The sequence below is a fragment of the Melanotaenia boesemani genome, chromosome 9, assembly GCF_017639745.1.
Source record: "Melanotaenia boesemani isolate fMelBoe1 chromosome 9, fMelBoe1.pri, whole genome shotgun sequence".
NCBI lineage: Eukaryota > Metazoa > Chordata > Actinopteri > Atheriniformes > Melanotaeniidae > Melanotaenia > Melanotaenia boesemani.
The window spans coordinates 14,385,021-14,400,784 of record NC_055690.1 but is presented as its reverse complement, the minus strand read 5'-3'; the positions used below and the strand labels follow the sequence as shown (position 1 = coordinate 14,400,784).

At 41.3% G+C, this 15,764-nt stretch overlaps 1 protein-coding gene across 12 annotated transcripts in view; it reads right to left on the bottom strand.

Moving 5' to 3' along the window:
* The window catches only part of robo2 (roundabout, axon guidance receptor, homolog 2 (Drosophila)), a 259,653-nt gene that overhangs the window by 20,493 nt on the left and 223,396 nt on the right, over nucleotides 1-15,764 (bottom strand). For 8 of the 12 annotated variants that reach the window (XM_041995030.1, XM_041995036.1, XM_041995032.1 and 5 more), the window contains 7 exons: nucleotides 12,654-12,885; nucleotides 9,838-9,962; nucleotides 9,570-9,741; nucleotides 8,444-8,632; nucleotides 7,625-7,651; nucleotides 4,958-5,000; nucleotides 985-1,112 (listed from right to left, as the gene is read on the bottom strand). In XM_041995030.1, the coding sequence (XP_041850964.1) occupies nucleotides 985-1,112; nucleotides 4,958-5,000; nucleotides 7,625-7,651; nucleotides 8,444-8,632; nucleotides 9,570-9,741; nucleotides 9,838-9,962; nucleotides 12,654-12,885 (916 nt within the window). The remainder of the gene's footprint in view (nucleotides 1-984; nucleotides 1,113-4,957; nucleotides 5,001-7,624; nucleotides 7,652-8,443; nucleotides 8,633-9,569; nucleotides 9,742-9,837; nucleotides 9,963-12,653; nucleotides 12,886-15,764) is intronic. The other 4 variants (XM_041995037.1, XM_041995038.1, XM_041995033.1 and 1 more) reach the window with 1 other exon arrangement.

The following is a 15,764-nucleotide window of genomic DNA, read 5'->3' as shown; positions in this document are numbered from 1 at the left end:
AAAAATTAAATCAGTTGTTAAATGTTCCACCAAGATGCAGTTATGTCAGTGTTAACTTATTTGTTCATAACTTCCACATTGTTGAAATATGTAGACATCAAATTTACAATAACAATTCTCAGTTTCTACATTTCATACATACAGTCATTGTACTATTTTCATTTAGATTGAGAATTTAAGTGATTTGCAAACCATTCAAATGCACTTTTTTCCTACATTTCATATAGTGTTCCAGTTTTTTTAGAAATAGGGCTGTACAATACATTCTACTTTGAATATCCTGGACTTTAACTACTCATCTTATAAAGAAAGAAAAAAATGTTATTAATTCATTCAATCCTCCAGCGCTCCCAGGTGAGGTATTCCATTCTCCCTCCACATATCCTCTGGATATCTCACCGCTCCCCCTTCTCTACTCGTGCACGTGAGGGATAATACTGCTGTTTTGCATGTGTGTGAGTGTGTGAAGAAAGAAAAAGAGAGGGAGAGGGTGGGAGAGGAGGAAAAGAACAAGTAGGCTCTTCCCATAGCGCCTGGTTTGCATGCCCACTGAAGGGGAGATGATGTAGAGCCATGGCGGAAGTGTCCACATCTGCGCCAGTCAAGCTGCGCCTGTCCTTCACGACTGGCTGCTCAAGACCATCCTTTCAAACACCCATCCACCCCCTGCTCCACAGTCTGTCTTTTCCCTCGCATTCTCATGCTCTGAGGTATGGGTTGTGACACAACGCTGGACTATTTGCCATCACTCTGCCTGGCGACAGCAGACTCCCTGCTGTTAATGCTCTAGCTTCCCTGAGATACGATATATAAATATATGTCTAAACGCACATGAAATATGCACATATGTATATGTCCTTTATGCGTATATGCACATGACAAATGATCAGGAAGCCTGTAGTACACAAAAGAAGGCAGGGAAATCATCTTTCATCTTTTATGGTCTTCCTCTCAAGGCAGCTGGGACAGGATCAGGGCACTCACCTCCTCGGCCAAAGTTACTCAGGTCATTTGGTCCCCCTGAGCTGCTGTTGACAGGCAGGCTGGTTGCTGGCCAAGAGTCCGCTAACCAGGGGTAGCCTGGGTCGCTGGCATTCAGCAGGCCTGGTCGGCTGAGCAGAAACAAAGAAATACAAGATCAAAAAGAGGCTACACAGTTTGTTTGTTTTTTTTTCTTTCTTTTTTGTTTACATGTAGTTTTATTCTGTATTGCTATTCAATATGGAAACAGAGAATAAACCACCATGATTGAAATCAAGCATATGTTTGAATACTGTTTTGTGCACAACAGTGTCTGCTTTTATGAGATAAGCTTGCCACAAGTCTGCATATGAAACACTTTTGAGGAATAGAGAAAACATTATACAGATACATTTCTTCTCCCACAAAGTTGAAATTCCTTCAGGCAAACACAGCCCTTTATTTCTCTCTTTCTCCTGCTGTGCCTTTGTCATATTCGTTCAGTTATTTATGCAAAAATACACTGTGGAGATGCTAATGCATGCTTCTCCAACACATGTGCAGGAGCACATGCTGGCACCCACGTGTATATAATTTCTTATTCATTAATCTCGTGTACATTGTGCTGTGTTTTCCCATCAACCCCTTGTGGTGATGTCCAGACAGTTTAAATCTTTATTTGATGAGGAGTTAAACCTCAGGCCTGGCCGTACCACAATGCTAGTGGGATGCCTGCATATGGGAGAGGGCAGTTCCATTTAACAGGTGTTGTGTCACTCCTGAGGGGGTGAGAACCATAAAAGCAGCCATCAAGACTTTAACCTGTCATGGGTGACTGCTGGGAGGCCATTAGGGACACTTTACTGTACAATAACGTCTGAGGCTTGTTATCATGGGTCCCACAGATGGAGGTAAATGAGAATGAAGGATGCAGTTAAATGTCTTTGTTTATGTCTTAGTTCATTAACACTGCTTTAGGCAGTTAAATTAATTGAAATCCAAACAAAACTGAAGTATGAGCAATGACTTGCTTACCTCTGGAGAAGGATATGAAAAGCACATTTGAGTAGAAAAAGACCTTTGAAGTACACAACATACCCTTCAACTAGTGCCTGGCAGTGCTGTATGAAGCGCATCACAAAAACATGTGCATTCTTAGGAGCAACACAACAGTTTGCAACCTGACTTTGTAATGGAGCTTATTGTCTGATCTCCAGCGGGGTGATGTGCTGGCTATGTGAGACAGGGAGAGTCAAGCCCTTAAGACAAGGGCAGGTAATGGGTGTACTCCATTCCCTCTCTGCCTCAGATACTGATTCTAATGAGAAAAGCTGTTCTACAGAGGGAGGAGTCCAAATGAACTGCAGTCTTGGCGAGCTAAGAGCCTCGCCGTGGTTCCTGAATGCCAAAAGAGGCCCTATGGTGAGACAAGTCATTCAAATTGATGGATATGCATCAGACACATGCACTTTTATAGGGTAATACATTTCTACTCTATCCTTCTACCTCTGTTTCTGGCTGCCATGTTACACCATTGCCATCATTCTCTTTTGCCATACTGTATTTCCCTAACTCTATTTTCCTTTATTTTTCTCTTATACAACTCCACCTTTTCCGGCTTCCACCCCTACCTGCCTCTTGATTGTTTAGCATCTGCCATGCTGAAAGCTACAAACTGAAAAAGAAGACATTGTTCTTTTTTAGTTGACTGTACTAGAAATAAACAATGTTAAAGTAAAGAACCATGACTTTGTCCAATCATCAGTCTGGCTTGTCCTGTGTGCTCCAGCAGGTCATAGACCAGCCCATTCAAAGAGAACATTTAAAAGGCAAAGAGCTGACAGTGGCAATGGCTGCATTGTCCTTGTATTCATCACGCAGCAGTACCTCTGCTAAGGATAATTAGAATAAGACTGATTTCTACTGAGGTTATTTGTTATATGTGTGTGTGTGGCTGTGTGTGTAAGATGGAGGGATAATGGAGAATGGGTGGGGGGAGACATCGGGGTCATGCATCTGATGAAAAGTTGACACCTAACTTTTAATCCCTGTCCAACCTCGGATGGATGGCAACCTTGGAAAATAAAATCTGACTTGGAGTGTTTCTTCTTTTCTGTTCGACATTTCAGTTACTTCTCATGAGCAGGTTGGAGACCATAAATACTGTCAAAGATGCCTGACACTGTGCTTCCCATAAATAACCAGAGAGTGAGAGATTAATTCCACACCAACCTCATAAATCAGATGTTTATGGTCCCACAGATTAGTGAATGGAACTTGGACTAAAAGTCCAGACATTAGCTAACACTTAATAGCAATGGCAAACACATAATACTTCACAGATTAACTCTCCTAGAACACGCTGTCTTTTAATATTCAGATGCTGGGATGGGAAGAAATCTCCATAGCAACAGTTTTAATAAAACTTGCTCTCTGCAGAGCTTAGCCCATTCTCCCTGCCAATAGGAGTGAATCTGCTTTGCTAAAACATTGATCAGTGCTGAGATAGGAAGTTATTACTACCTACTAATTACCATCTCCCTATTGGCAGGGGAATAAGGAATGAACCCTTATCAGCTTTTATCAATTTCAGTTGAGCAGCCAAAGTCAAATTGTCCAGGTCTACAATCTGCAGCCTATTCATCTTCCATGAATCATTTATTTTGTGATCGATTAAACATAATTGTTTAGTCAGAGCAATTTGGCAGGAGCCAATGAGAAAATGGAAACAGACGTGGCTTCATTTGCTACTGTCTAATTAATGCAATAAACATTTCATGCAACAAATGAACATATTTTCCCGAGATACTCTGCTTCACATTTTTAACATCAGGGCAGATGGGGAAGATACAACATCTGGAATTTGATGGCAGCGGAGAGACTAACAGATCAGAAGCTTGTTCTAGAGCTCCAACCTGCATCCTATTTCAGTGTTATGAAAACTGTGGGAGACACTGCCACTGACAAGGTTTGACAAATATAGAGCACAGAAAATACAGACATTTCAGATTCCACTTGCCAGAGTGAGAATCCGAACCACTTGCATGGAAAATTGAAGCCAAAACACGCCAGCAGAAAGTAGGAACAGTGTGGCAACTGGCGTGGCTAATTCATTAAGAGACTGCTGACAGTTCACAGAACAATAGATGAAAAATTGTCCATTGCTGCATCCAATTATATAAGGAAAAAATGAAGAGGAATACATACAAGGATGCTACAACCAGACTGCAGCCTAGACACATCCCCAAAAGCCGAAAGACACACAGGATCACATTTGGTAGCAATCTCTCACTGAGTGTTTGAGATCTAGCGATTTTAGCTACTCAGGTGTGATAAGAAGCAGATAGACAGAAACCCAAGATTCTCAAGGGAGTCTCTTGAATACCCACAAAGGTTCAGTAACTGGTGTCATTGAGATGTGCCCTATCCACTGTAGCCCTTCTGCTTTCACTAACATGCACTGAAATGGAGCAAGCTCTATGAGGGTGCAAGTGGGGTGTCTCCGCACAGACACAGAGAGAAACTCACATACACAAGCCTCTCCCCTGGGTAATTATTTTTACATTATTACATGTGCTCAGATCCCAGGCGCCCACGCAAGGTGACAGGCAAATTTATCACTCCAGAGGGCTTCAGGGTTGCCTGTAGCCAGCAGTGGAAGATAAATGACAAAATAAAAGGACTCTCTGCTTAAATTGTTTCTGTTAATTCTGTTGAGGAGATTTATGAGTTCATCTATCGATGCATAAATGGAGATGTGGTAGAAATGTATATTTGCGCACCGTTTTGCATGGTAGGCACAGAACAGGTATTGGTAATCTATCAAGCTATCAGTTATTTATCAGGCTTAGCAAGAAAAGCAGGTTGCTGTGGATTCCATACAGGACTGTAGAGGAAAAGGCTGCATGAATTTGAGGATGAAGAGAATTAAAAAGCAATGATGAGAGGCTGTGATATCCTTGGCCACAATGAAGACAGTTCCTGCAGGAACACTCACCTTCCATTGCTCATCAGGCCACCATCAACTCTCTGGAATGTCACTAAAGAAAAGAGAGAGAGAGAGAAAAAAACAAACAGGTTTTTAAAATAATTTAAATATGACACACTGTCTTCTAATTATTGTTCTTTTCTTTAGCCATCAGTTTCTATTCGTTTCATTTCACAGCTAAATGACAGTTGATGGATTCAGATGTCCCCTGTATCCAATGTCTTTTGTGACATTTTTTTAAAGTGCTGTGATGACGACTGTATATTGCTTTGATTTGCATAAGTGAAGATGTCATGTGTTCCTCAAGGACAAGATGCCTGATGAGCAGGAAAACTCATTTCATCTCTCTGATTTTGCTGCTGAGTTATTATCAGATTTGTGATTAAATTTCAGCCAAAAAATGATTAGAAAAGGCAGAGGGCTCATTAATCATGCTGAGTTTTTTATCTACAAGCATGACTGAGGCTGAGTTACTGGTCTTTTGCCTAGCAGGGCCTGCTATATTAAAAAAAGTACATAGAAAGGAAGAAAAAAGGAGGCTACTATTTCTCAGTAGGTCATAAAATCCTGTGGTTGAAAGTCAGACCGATTCATCTCTGATGTGATGACAAAGCAGCAGGGAGATTTCTAAGCATGTAAGAACTTCAATGGATCGCAGGAAACACAAGAAACAGCAAGACATTTGGAAAACACCTCACAGCAATGAGGTAAAAACAGAAAAAAGGTTGGAAATGAGAGCTGCTTCAGTAAAGAGAAGGATGTCAGTAATTTGGCTCATTTGCTCCACAGATGGAGATTACAAAAAAAGGCTCAACATTCCTCCTCTTATTTTTTTTTCAGATTCATTGAAGTTGACTCCACACTCAACATGCCTCAGCATGTGTGAGGAAAGGGGGCTTTTCTGAGGGTGACGTAGTAACAGATGACACCCAGAGGAAACTCCCACTGATGATTAATGGGTTGTTAACAGGACATTTTAATGTGTTACCAGCATTTTGTCCATCACACATGTTTAAGCTATTGAGACTTGAGCAAGTAAATAGCAGCAGGTGGGATTAAAATGCTAACTTTTACTAATACAGTTTGGAGAGCTTCAGAAAGACATGGCATTCTTAGTTAAATTCACATCTCTTTGTTCCGTTCCTCCACTACCAAACTTGCATTGGAGAATACTGTGTCTGAGTGAGGACTGACAGGAGGAGCAGGCGGAGGCGAGGGGAGACTGTGCAGCGGGAAGGCCTCTGAAGTCTCTATCTATGCTCTGGCACATTTCTGGGCTGCTGTGGAATACTTTTATGTTAGCCAGAGTGACATGGCTGGGCTGTGCTTCTCGCCTATGTCTCCAAGATAAGCACTTTCTCCAATATGAATACTGATTAATCCCCTTTAATAAGCATCAGTGGAGGGGTTGGGGGGTGGGAGGGACAGTGGGATGGGTGTAATCAGCATATAAAAATTCCATCAAATCTAATTCTTGCTGGCAGCGTGCCTCAACAGTGTTGTGATTTACCTCCTCTGTACTGGCAGCTTTAGGAGGCTGAGACAGGACACTTGATGCACCAACTAATTATCAGTGCCGAGAAGTAGTGTAAAAAAAAAAAAACTCTGTACCCATACCCCACTCTTTAATCACAGCCAATATATTACTTGAATCTATGTGGTCTGTGGTGTACTAACCTTAAATTGTGTGCCAGCCAAAAATGTTTTTTTAATAACTTGCTTCCTCTGGTTCCTTAAAAGTGCATTTCTAATTTAAAACCGGTTTCACTAACATATTCACACAGCTCAATGATCTGTCGCTGCTGTGGAAAAGTTAGAGTAAACTGGGCTTTTGAATTTAGGCTCAGTAAGAATCATACAAATATTTGCATACTTAAACAGAAATGCTACTATTTAAAGGTTATCCAAAAAACAGTAGGAAAGTCACAGAGATGATCCTCACCGTATTGCAACACAGCTGGTTTTCATGTAAGTCTGTAATCCATTCTTATTCTTCCAATTTTATGCTATTTTTTACTGTTTAAAGGCTTCTCTTTTGAATACTTTTCTCTCCAGACACTCCATCCATACACAGTTGGATGAATAATTTGTAGCTTAATTCCAATCAAGCTTAATTCAGTAAAGATCAGACTTTCACTGACATATAACATTATTATACCCATCAGAGAAGCTCATCAAAAAGCCATTACAAAAAGCATAGACACGATTATGTGAGAACTCTGGGGAAAGAAGACTAAAGTAAATGAAAAGAAAAAGGCAATACCCCCACAAAGCTAACACCGAAGAGATAGATACAGCACAGCTTGGATCTTGGAAGGAAATCTAAGGAACATGATTATTTGAGAGGGAGGAGTAAAATGGACAGTCTTACCCTGCACCAAAAGGAAAAATACACAAGAAAGAAAAAACAAAATCATTCAACAGACACACAAACATACAGCACAACATGTAGAGATGGCTGCAGGTTGGAGAGGGAAAAGAGTTTAAGTCAGCGGGGTCCAGGTCATGGCCAATAACAACTGAAATTTATTTGACTTGTATATGTGACAGACTCATTTGTGTTATTGTTATTATTATTAGCCATGATCACAGGTATGACGGTCCAAGCATGAGTACTATGAGCGGGCGGTAGATGAATCTGCTTTCAAGTGAGGAGACGGGACAAATGAACAGTACCTGCAGGGGTGAAGGTGAAGGACTGAACTGCAAAACAAGAAGACAGAAAAGTTGTGTGTTAAAAGCCTGCAGAGGGAAGTGGTGCTTTAGGGGTATCTGCACACTTGGGATGGGGGTCAAGCTGAGAGGTGATGATGGTTCAAAGAAGTAGAGAAGTATGAGGCCACAACGTCACCCACATGTGCATAACAACAGCCAGGAAAGCAGCCAGCTCGGAGGCCACAGAGGTGCAAAGACGGTGGCACAAACAAAACTAAACACGCAGACATATAATGGAAATGAAGGCCAAATAAAACTTTATAATAGCTGCAACTGAATTTTGTGCTTATCAGTAAGGGAAAAAATAATGCTTGAGCGTTTAGATGCACTGATAACAACACTCAGTTCATTAGCATGTTTGTCTTTAATTAATTCCTTTGCACTTGGCAGTGTATGTGTATTCATTTACTAGAAATGACAGGGGGGGCTGGACCAGCAGCAAGTCCAGTCTGCCTACTCTTATCCGTCACCCAGGGCTACTAACACCACGGGGGGAAAGTCAAAAAAAGCAGCCCTTGGGAAATGATTCAAGCTCACATTTGTCTCCCTGTTGAGCTGTAATAGAGTATCTATCAACATCATCTCAAACAGCTTCTACATATTTCACTTAAACTGATGGATGAGGATGTTGTGATAAAATCTTCTGGCTTTGAAAGGGGAAAAAAAAAGTTTTTGTGGTTTGAGGATTTGTTAAGAGGCAGATATTTTCAAAATTTTAAGTCGTGTATTCAGTACATTGGTGTAAATTCACATTAATGACGATGAGACAATGAGTCTCACCTGCATAGTTGCTCAGGCCCTTCCTCTTCTTTCTCCTCCAGTAAAGCCAGATGCTGAAACCCATGAGGATGACCCAACAAGCTCCTCCAATGCCGGCAATAAATGCCGGCTGTTTCACCACATCAGTTATCTGCTCTGTGATGCTGTTGTTCCGGTTTCCATTTATAATCACCTCCCGGAACTCCTTACCTGAAGGCACGGCAACAAAACAGACAACATAACATGATGTTGGGTGGATAGTTACAGGAGGGAGACAGGAAATATCCACAACCTTGTGAACTCTTTGATTCAAGGTGAAACTTAACACAGTCATCTATGCAACACTGAAGGGCTTTGAAACATTACACTTTTTAACAACTATAAATGCGTAAAACCGCGGCTAGACATAGATTAAGTTAAAAAAATGTGGGGCTGGTGAATTTTAGCTGAGATATTGACCAGCACGTCAGGTCTCAGATCTGAAGGATGTGCAGTGAAATGTAATGTCCAGACTGAAAAAAACAAAGCCTGAAAGCTTATAACTAAAATCCCAGGTGATCTGGCTGTTTGCTTTGTTCAGTCACCAACTCACCCCACTGCTGGTTAAACAAACCATGGAAGAGGAAAAGAGAAAACCCTGATCTGTATTGATCACAGTTCAATGACAATATTTATGGCAGCATGGTAAGACTCAAAGCATGAAATCCTGTATGTGTTCTTGTTCCTACATTGTGACCAGAACAAATCCATATCTATAACGATAAACACATATAACATGTATGCACATGCAAAGTGTCCACATGTTCTTGATCTACACTGTGTATTACTTGGAAACCACTGAAAAAACTGCGGTTATACAAACAAAAACACAACATATAATAACTGCAAGCTCTGTGCTTTGCCCTCAGAGATGGATTATGTGACTGACACAAGGGAAATAAGAATATGCTGCAGGCCAAGCCATCAGTTATGGGTCAAATCAGGCAAAATCTGCCATAGCGCCACATAAATCACACACAGTCAGATGTTTTAGGAACATCATCCATTTGCTGATTCCTTTTGTTTTTCCTGAGATCAGCTCAAACATCAGTCATTCAAAACTGGATATTGAAAGGCTGCTGTTTTTTTTTTTCTAAATCAGTCTTACCGATGATGATTGGCTGAGGTTCGCTCTTGACCCCAACTCCTGCACTCGTGCTGGCAGCCACTTCCACATGATACACCACTCCCACCTGCAGCCCGCCCACAACCACAGAGCGTATGGCTGCATCCACCGTCTTATTTACATGGAAACGTGTCTCATTCCCAAGACACCAGATCTAAAGAACAAAACGGAGGAAAAACAAAGATGCAGTTTATTCCACTTGGCTTTGTATGAGCTCAGTGAGAATCCATGCTGACTTGCTGCAACAGACCTTGTACTCCTGGATGATACCATTCTGGTGGTCTGGTGGAGGGGGGTCCCAGGAGATGCTAATGGAAGTGCTGTTCTGGTTTCCGACAGTCAGGACTGTTACCTGTTGAGGAGGGGCGCTGGGAGCTGAAAGAGAAGGCACAACATATTCAGGTCAACACACAAATAGACCATCAGCTCAGGCAGTATTTAGTTGTCAGTAACAAGAACAGCAGGAGCACATAAAGAAAAACAAAACAAAAAAAAAAAAAAAAACAACACACACACACACTTTTACACATACTTTTCTTAGGACTGGTATTCTTTAGGGATGAAACAGTTGACAGAGGACTGTCAAGATAAGACTGGGGCAGATCTGACCTGACTATCAGCTGTCTTTAACATTTCACTATGATTTAATATATTATCCTCTCCTCTAGCTTGGTGGATTTGCACAGAGGATACTGGTATTGATTTACAGAACTATGGCCTGGCACAGTCAAGCCAGCGCTCTGTCACACTAAGACTCCAGCATTGACCAGTGTGGCACATGGGTCAGCAGGCTTATAGGGATGAAATGCAGGTGTGAAGGAAATAAGAAAAGAATAAAACATTTTAGGAGGAGGAAACAAGGTCTAAGTAAACATATTGACTGACTCTATCGATCAGCCAGATGAAACTAAAGCCAGTAGGTAAGAATCAAGGAACGCCTCAGAGTAAAGCTCGTTGAAGTGAATCAGCTCGATCCACAAGAAGATAGGGAGAGGTTACAAGAACAAGTCCAAGCTTTCATAAACCTCTGTTGTTATTCTGATAGCAACAATCGTCTGACCCCACAAGCGGTAAGAAGAAAAATAAATAACAGTTGGCCTAACTGGAAATATCGTTTTAAAAATAATGTTTTCTCATTTCCGCAGCGGCTGGCAGGGGAGCGGCACCACAGCAGAATACTGACAGGTCAATTACTCCTGGGCTGCCTCTCCCTCACCTCACCTCCATCCAAAATGGCACGTGTCACCCTGTAAATCTTTGCTCATCCCTCAGTGCAATTGGCCACACTGGCCCCCAGAGAGCCAGAGGGCCCTGGCATCCTACAAGATGAATGGTTCCAATGACGAACCCAACACCTTGGCTAGATTAGAAACAATCTACCAAGTGAGCATCTGATCAGCCATCATACTAAGGGCTCTCCAATGCTGCATTACATTCAGTTGATGAAGTGCTGGATTTGAGCATGGAAGCCATCAGAGACAATGTCGTTCAAAGTTAATGCTATGAATGATTTAGCAGCTTATTGTCATGCATATTTGTGCTAAACAATACACATTTTTCATTAGAGGCCTCAGAGGCTGTGCTAATAGGGCCATTAGCGGAGTGATGTATGGCACACAGGAATGTGACCCCCCTGTCTTGTGTGTGCACAGCATGCTGTGCTGAATGATGAGGGAATACAAACATATCAGATGATTACAAAAAGTAGCCAATAGCTAATGACAAGAAACGGGGGGATTTCTCCAGAGATCAACACAGATGATTAGTCTAGAAAAGAACATTTATGCAAACAACTGATTTCCTTTCTATCTAAATAAGCATTACGTTGCATAAAAGATGATCCTCTTTAGTGATGTCTCAGACAACTGTTCTGAGGGAATCGGATGGTAGCCAGAGTTCATTTATCAGCCATGATATGACTGTCCAGACAGAGCTGGAGTGTGCCTGAAAAAGGAGAAGGGAGACTAAAGAGATAGACAGACCATTAGAAAGCTGAGCACACTGTAACTCTGTAGTTAAGCAGACCTTCTCTGGGAATTCTTTAATTGTGTTAGCTAATGGACAACCTAAGTTTTAATCACCCCTTGAACTAGATTTCTCCACCCATCAAGCCGGATGTCTCAGTCATCCCAGGGTCTCAGGAACAGCCTAAAGCTCTGTGCTTAACGGTGTATTAGTTATGACCAAGCAGAGCAGCAGGGTTATGACAGAAATAGAAAGTGGTTGAGATTCTGCAGCGCTGGGATGCAGACAGAGGACAGGCAGGGAGTGTTATCAGAACTGGTAATAGCTGGGACATGTAGTCTCTGAGGCCTTGGGGAGAAGAGGTGTGTTGGCATGTACGTGTTCATCTTATGTGTGTGTTTGCATGAGGGTGTGTGTTAGAGACAGCTGTAATGTGATGACAGTTCCACTCCTGTGGCCAGCCTGTGTGTGCAGTGCATATACTAGCTGGCCACAGGAGATATGGTCCCTCTGAGAAAAGGAAAATAAATGAGCCTGTCAACCCAACAGGATGTGAACTGTCTAGAATACATGCGAGTCTGAATATGCTATGGCAAGATAGGCTCTGTCTCCGGTATTAACTGTCTGTATTTGCCTTTTTGTGCTGTTGTGGGAACATACTGTGTGTCTCACCTCAGATCGTATTATAATTTAATTCAAACTCTTAAACACAAGCAAGGCTGGCACAGTAATACCACACACATTTTTGTTGTAGGAAAGGTCAAAACAGTAAAAATCTCCCAACCTGTGTGTGTAATTATGTGTGATATTGTGACAAACTACACTTTGGTCTTGTCAGAGCCTGTATTTGGGTGACAGATCATCTTAACAGGAGGACACTCTTAGGTTAGGCCTAAATGATGATGACAACAATATCACCAATAAACAAAAAAAAAACAAATTAGCAACAGGAAGATCAGGGAGAGAAAAGGAAACAAACTTATGTATGTACGCAAACAGAGGGGCAACTGTGATACTACAACAAAAACAGGTAAAAGTTACTTGGGGGATCACATTTGAGTGGGTGTGTCACATTGAACTGTTCCTTGAGTAACTTCTTACCCTCCTCAGTGGTCCGTACAGTCTTGGATTCACTGTCCATGCCCTGAAATTCGTTAAAATAAGGCCGGACCTTGATCTCATAAACAATCCCCTTCTTTAGTGATGAGAGGATGACGCTTCGCTCTGAGGGGACCTTCACGTCCTGGGTCTGCCATGGTCCTGGTGAAGGCAGTCCTGATGTCTGCCTGTACAGAACTCTGTAACCTTGGATGAACTGGGACTGACGGTCCACCTGCGAAAGCAAATGAAGACAGGATTATTGTATTTTATTGTAAAAAGAAAGAAGTGAATCTGTGGAAGCTCATAGATAACGCACTCATGTTGTCCTGCAGTGTGCTTTTTAAGACCGCATACATGACATTTGAGATGCTGTTACTTGCCTAATAGGGCTTTTATCACTTAGCTCAATTTCCACCCTGATATTACCCTATACTGGCAGATTGTACAATATTCTATTAGACCATCTTTAGCTTTGAATATGTTACACATTCACTGTGGTATTGTTTCAATAAGCTTTTTCAGTGTCACAAGATTTATTTCCATCCAGTGTTGCGTTAACTTTTCACCAAGATCTTGTATTGATGATGGGGGAGTCCGACCACTGCCTAAGCCTTCTTTTTTTCTGGTTTGCACTATTTAAAACCCTGTGTGTTTGTTTTGGCCCACAGAGGATGACGACACACATCTGGCTCTGCATCTTAGTCATCCTCATCTTGTTCTTTCTCATCTGAACTTTCACCCTTTCCTGTCTTATCCTTTCTCTCTCTGGACTTTTATCCTCTAAAAAAGATCTATATCCGAACCTCCCTGACCAGTCTCCCTGATTTTAAGGATCTTTTCTACCTTTGTCATGGAGGTCACCCCTGGATAAAATGTGACACAAACAGTAAAACAAAGTCCTGGCGTGCAGAAAATAACTACAATATTCCTAAGATGTTTACACACTGAAAACACCTGAAATCTAACATTTAAAATTATGTTAATTGTTAATAACATGGTTATCTTTCTGTTTTGTGCGTTGGTCAAAATGGAAACCATTTTGAAAAGACAGATACAAGTTAGTAATGTCACACCTCATCATCTGTGACATCATCTTGAAGCTACAGTGGTCCTCTGTAAGTATCAATAGGACTTAACGAGGTAACGTGAAGTTTCAGTCAAAGTAGCAAAATTGTAATGTCCTCTACAGTGGACAACTATGAATTGCTGTCTGAGGAGGATATGAGTACCACCAGGCAAGAAAACATCCATCGATAGCCATTCAGTATATTTATCTAGTCAGTGACCTCATTCTCTGAGCACATAATGCTGCTGAACCTAGACCTGACCAACTGCAGCACCCCTAGATCATAGCACTGCCGCCACAGGCTTGTCCAGTAGACACTAGGCATGATGGCTGCATCACTTCATCTACCTCTCTTCTTACCCTGATGCTCCAATCATTATGGAACAGGGTAAATCTGGACTCATCAGACTACATGACCTTCTTCCATCGCTGCAGAGTCCAATCTTTATGCTCCCTAGCAAATTGAAGCCTTTTTCTCCGGTTAGACTCACTGATTTGTGGTTTTCTCACAGTTCTCATGACCACTCAGCTATTTAGTCCCAATTCCTTAAGTTCCCTTTACATTGTTATGTGGAAATGTTCTTACTTTCACTATTAAACATAGCCCTGAGATTTTCTGTTGCTTTTCTTCAATTTAATTTCACCAAACATTCATCATACAGGATTTTTTTTCGATCACATTGTTTCCTGGAAGACTTTTGCCCACTATCCTTCCAGTTTTTAATAATGCATCGGAGAGTTCTTAACCCAATTTTAGTTGTTTCTGCAATCCCATTAGATGTTTTCCCTGCTTGGTGCATGCCAGCGATTTGACCCTTCCACGACCACAGGATGTGTCTTTCCACATGGTTGTTTAAGAAATGAGAAGCTACTCATTGCATCAGTTGGGGTAAAAGAACTTGTTTCCAGCTGAAACATAATCATTCATAGAGTAATTACTCAATGGGAGGCTCACACCTATTTGCTTATTTAAATCCACGTGGCAACTTTTTTTTTTTTTTTTTTTTGCCAGGAAGTATATATCTGTTATGTTAGCTGATGTCATCTCACCTATTGCCCTCATGTCCCTGGGTGCATGTATGTATTTGTTGCAGCTTGACATTCTCTATAAGTGGGAAGTGCGGAAGTGGGAACATAAGGGCGATCCATAGGAGAGATGACATCAGCTAACATAACAGAAAGGATTTGTGATAGCATCCTGAAGTCCAACAGGGCCCTTCCCTTAAAACTTGGGCCATTTCGTTAAACAGAAAAAGCTGAATTTATGCAGAGGAGTAGCAGGGACATAACTCACTGTAATGGCTTGTTAACAGTAGAGGAAGTGAGCACTGCTTTCAAGTGGGATATTAAGCAGCTGTTTTTCACCAGTGTAGCCTGAGTAAATCAGCAAAATGGATTCCCTGTTTGGAGCATGACTTTTATTAATGGAATGATTTGGAAATGTAAAAGCTGCCCCCCTCTGTTTACTGAAAGGACCCCTGATTGATTAGGTAGCCATGTTTTGTGTTGACTGTACATTACAATCATAAAGCAATGGTTTAACATTAAATTAGCTACCAAGTCTTGGGGTGAGACTTACTGCAGGGGTCAATAAACATGTCACCAGGAAAACTGCTAATGTGGCTCATTTGAAAATGCAAACAGGCACCCTATGCCACTAAGTGATGTGAAGTAAATACCAGCAACAGTGATTTATAGCACCTTAATTAAAAAAAACCAGCACATATGATAAATGAGCGCTTCATCTTTGAAGATTATAAATAGCCTTTTTGTCCTCATTACCATGCAATTAAATACAAAGCACTATATCCAGGATGCAGATGTTTTCATATTTTTTTCAAACTCTCCAAATTAGGACATAGTTGTTTGCATGTATCAGCAAAATAAATAATAAAAAAACACCAATACATTGTTCAACTACAGCTGAGCAGCCTTTGTTTTAAGAGGAAGCAGCTAAAGACATGCAGAGATTGATGAACAAGCAGAAGTCTCTGACATTTCTTTTGATGTTCTCTGTGGTTAAAGAAACCATTTTGCTACTATTT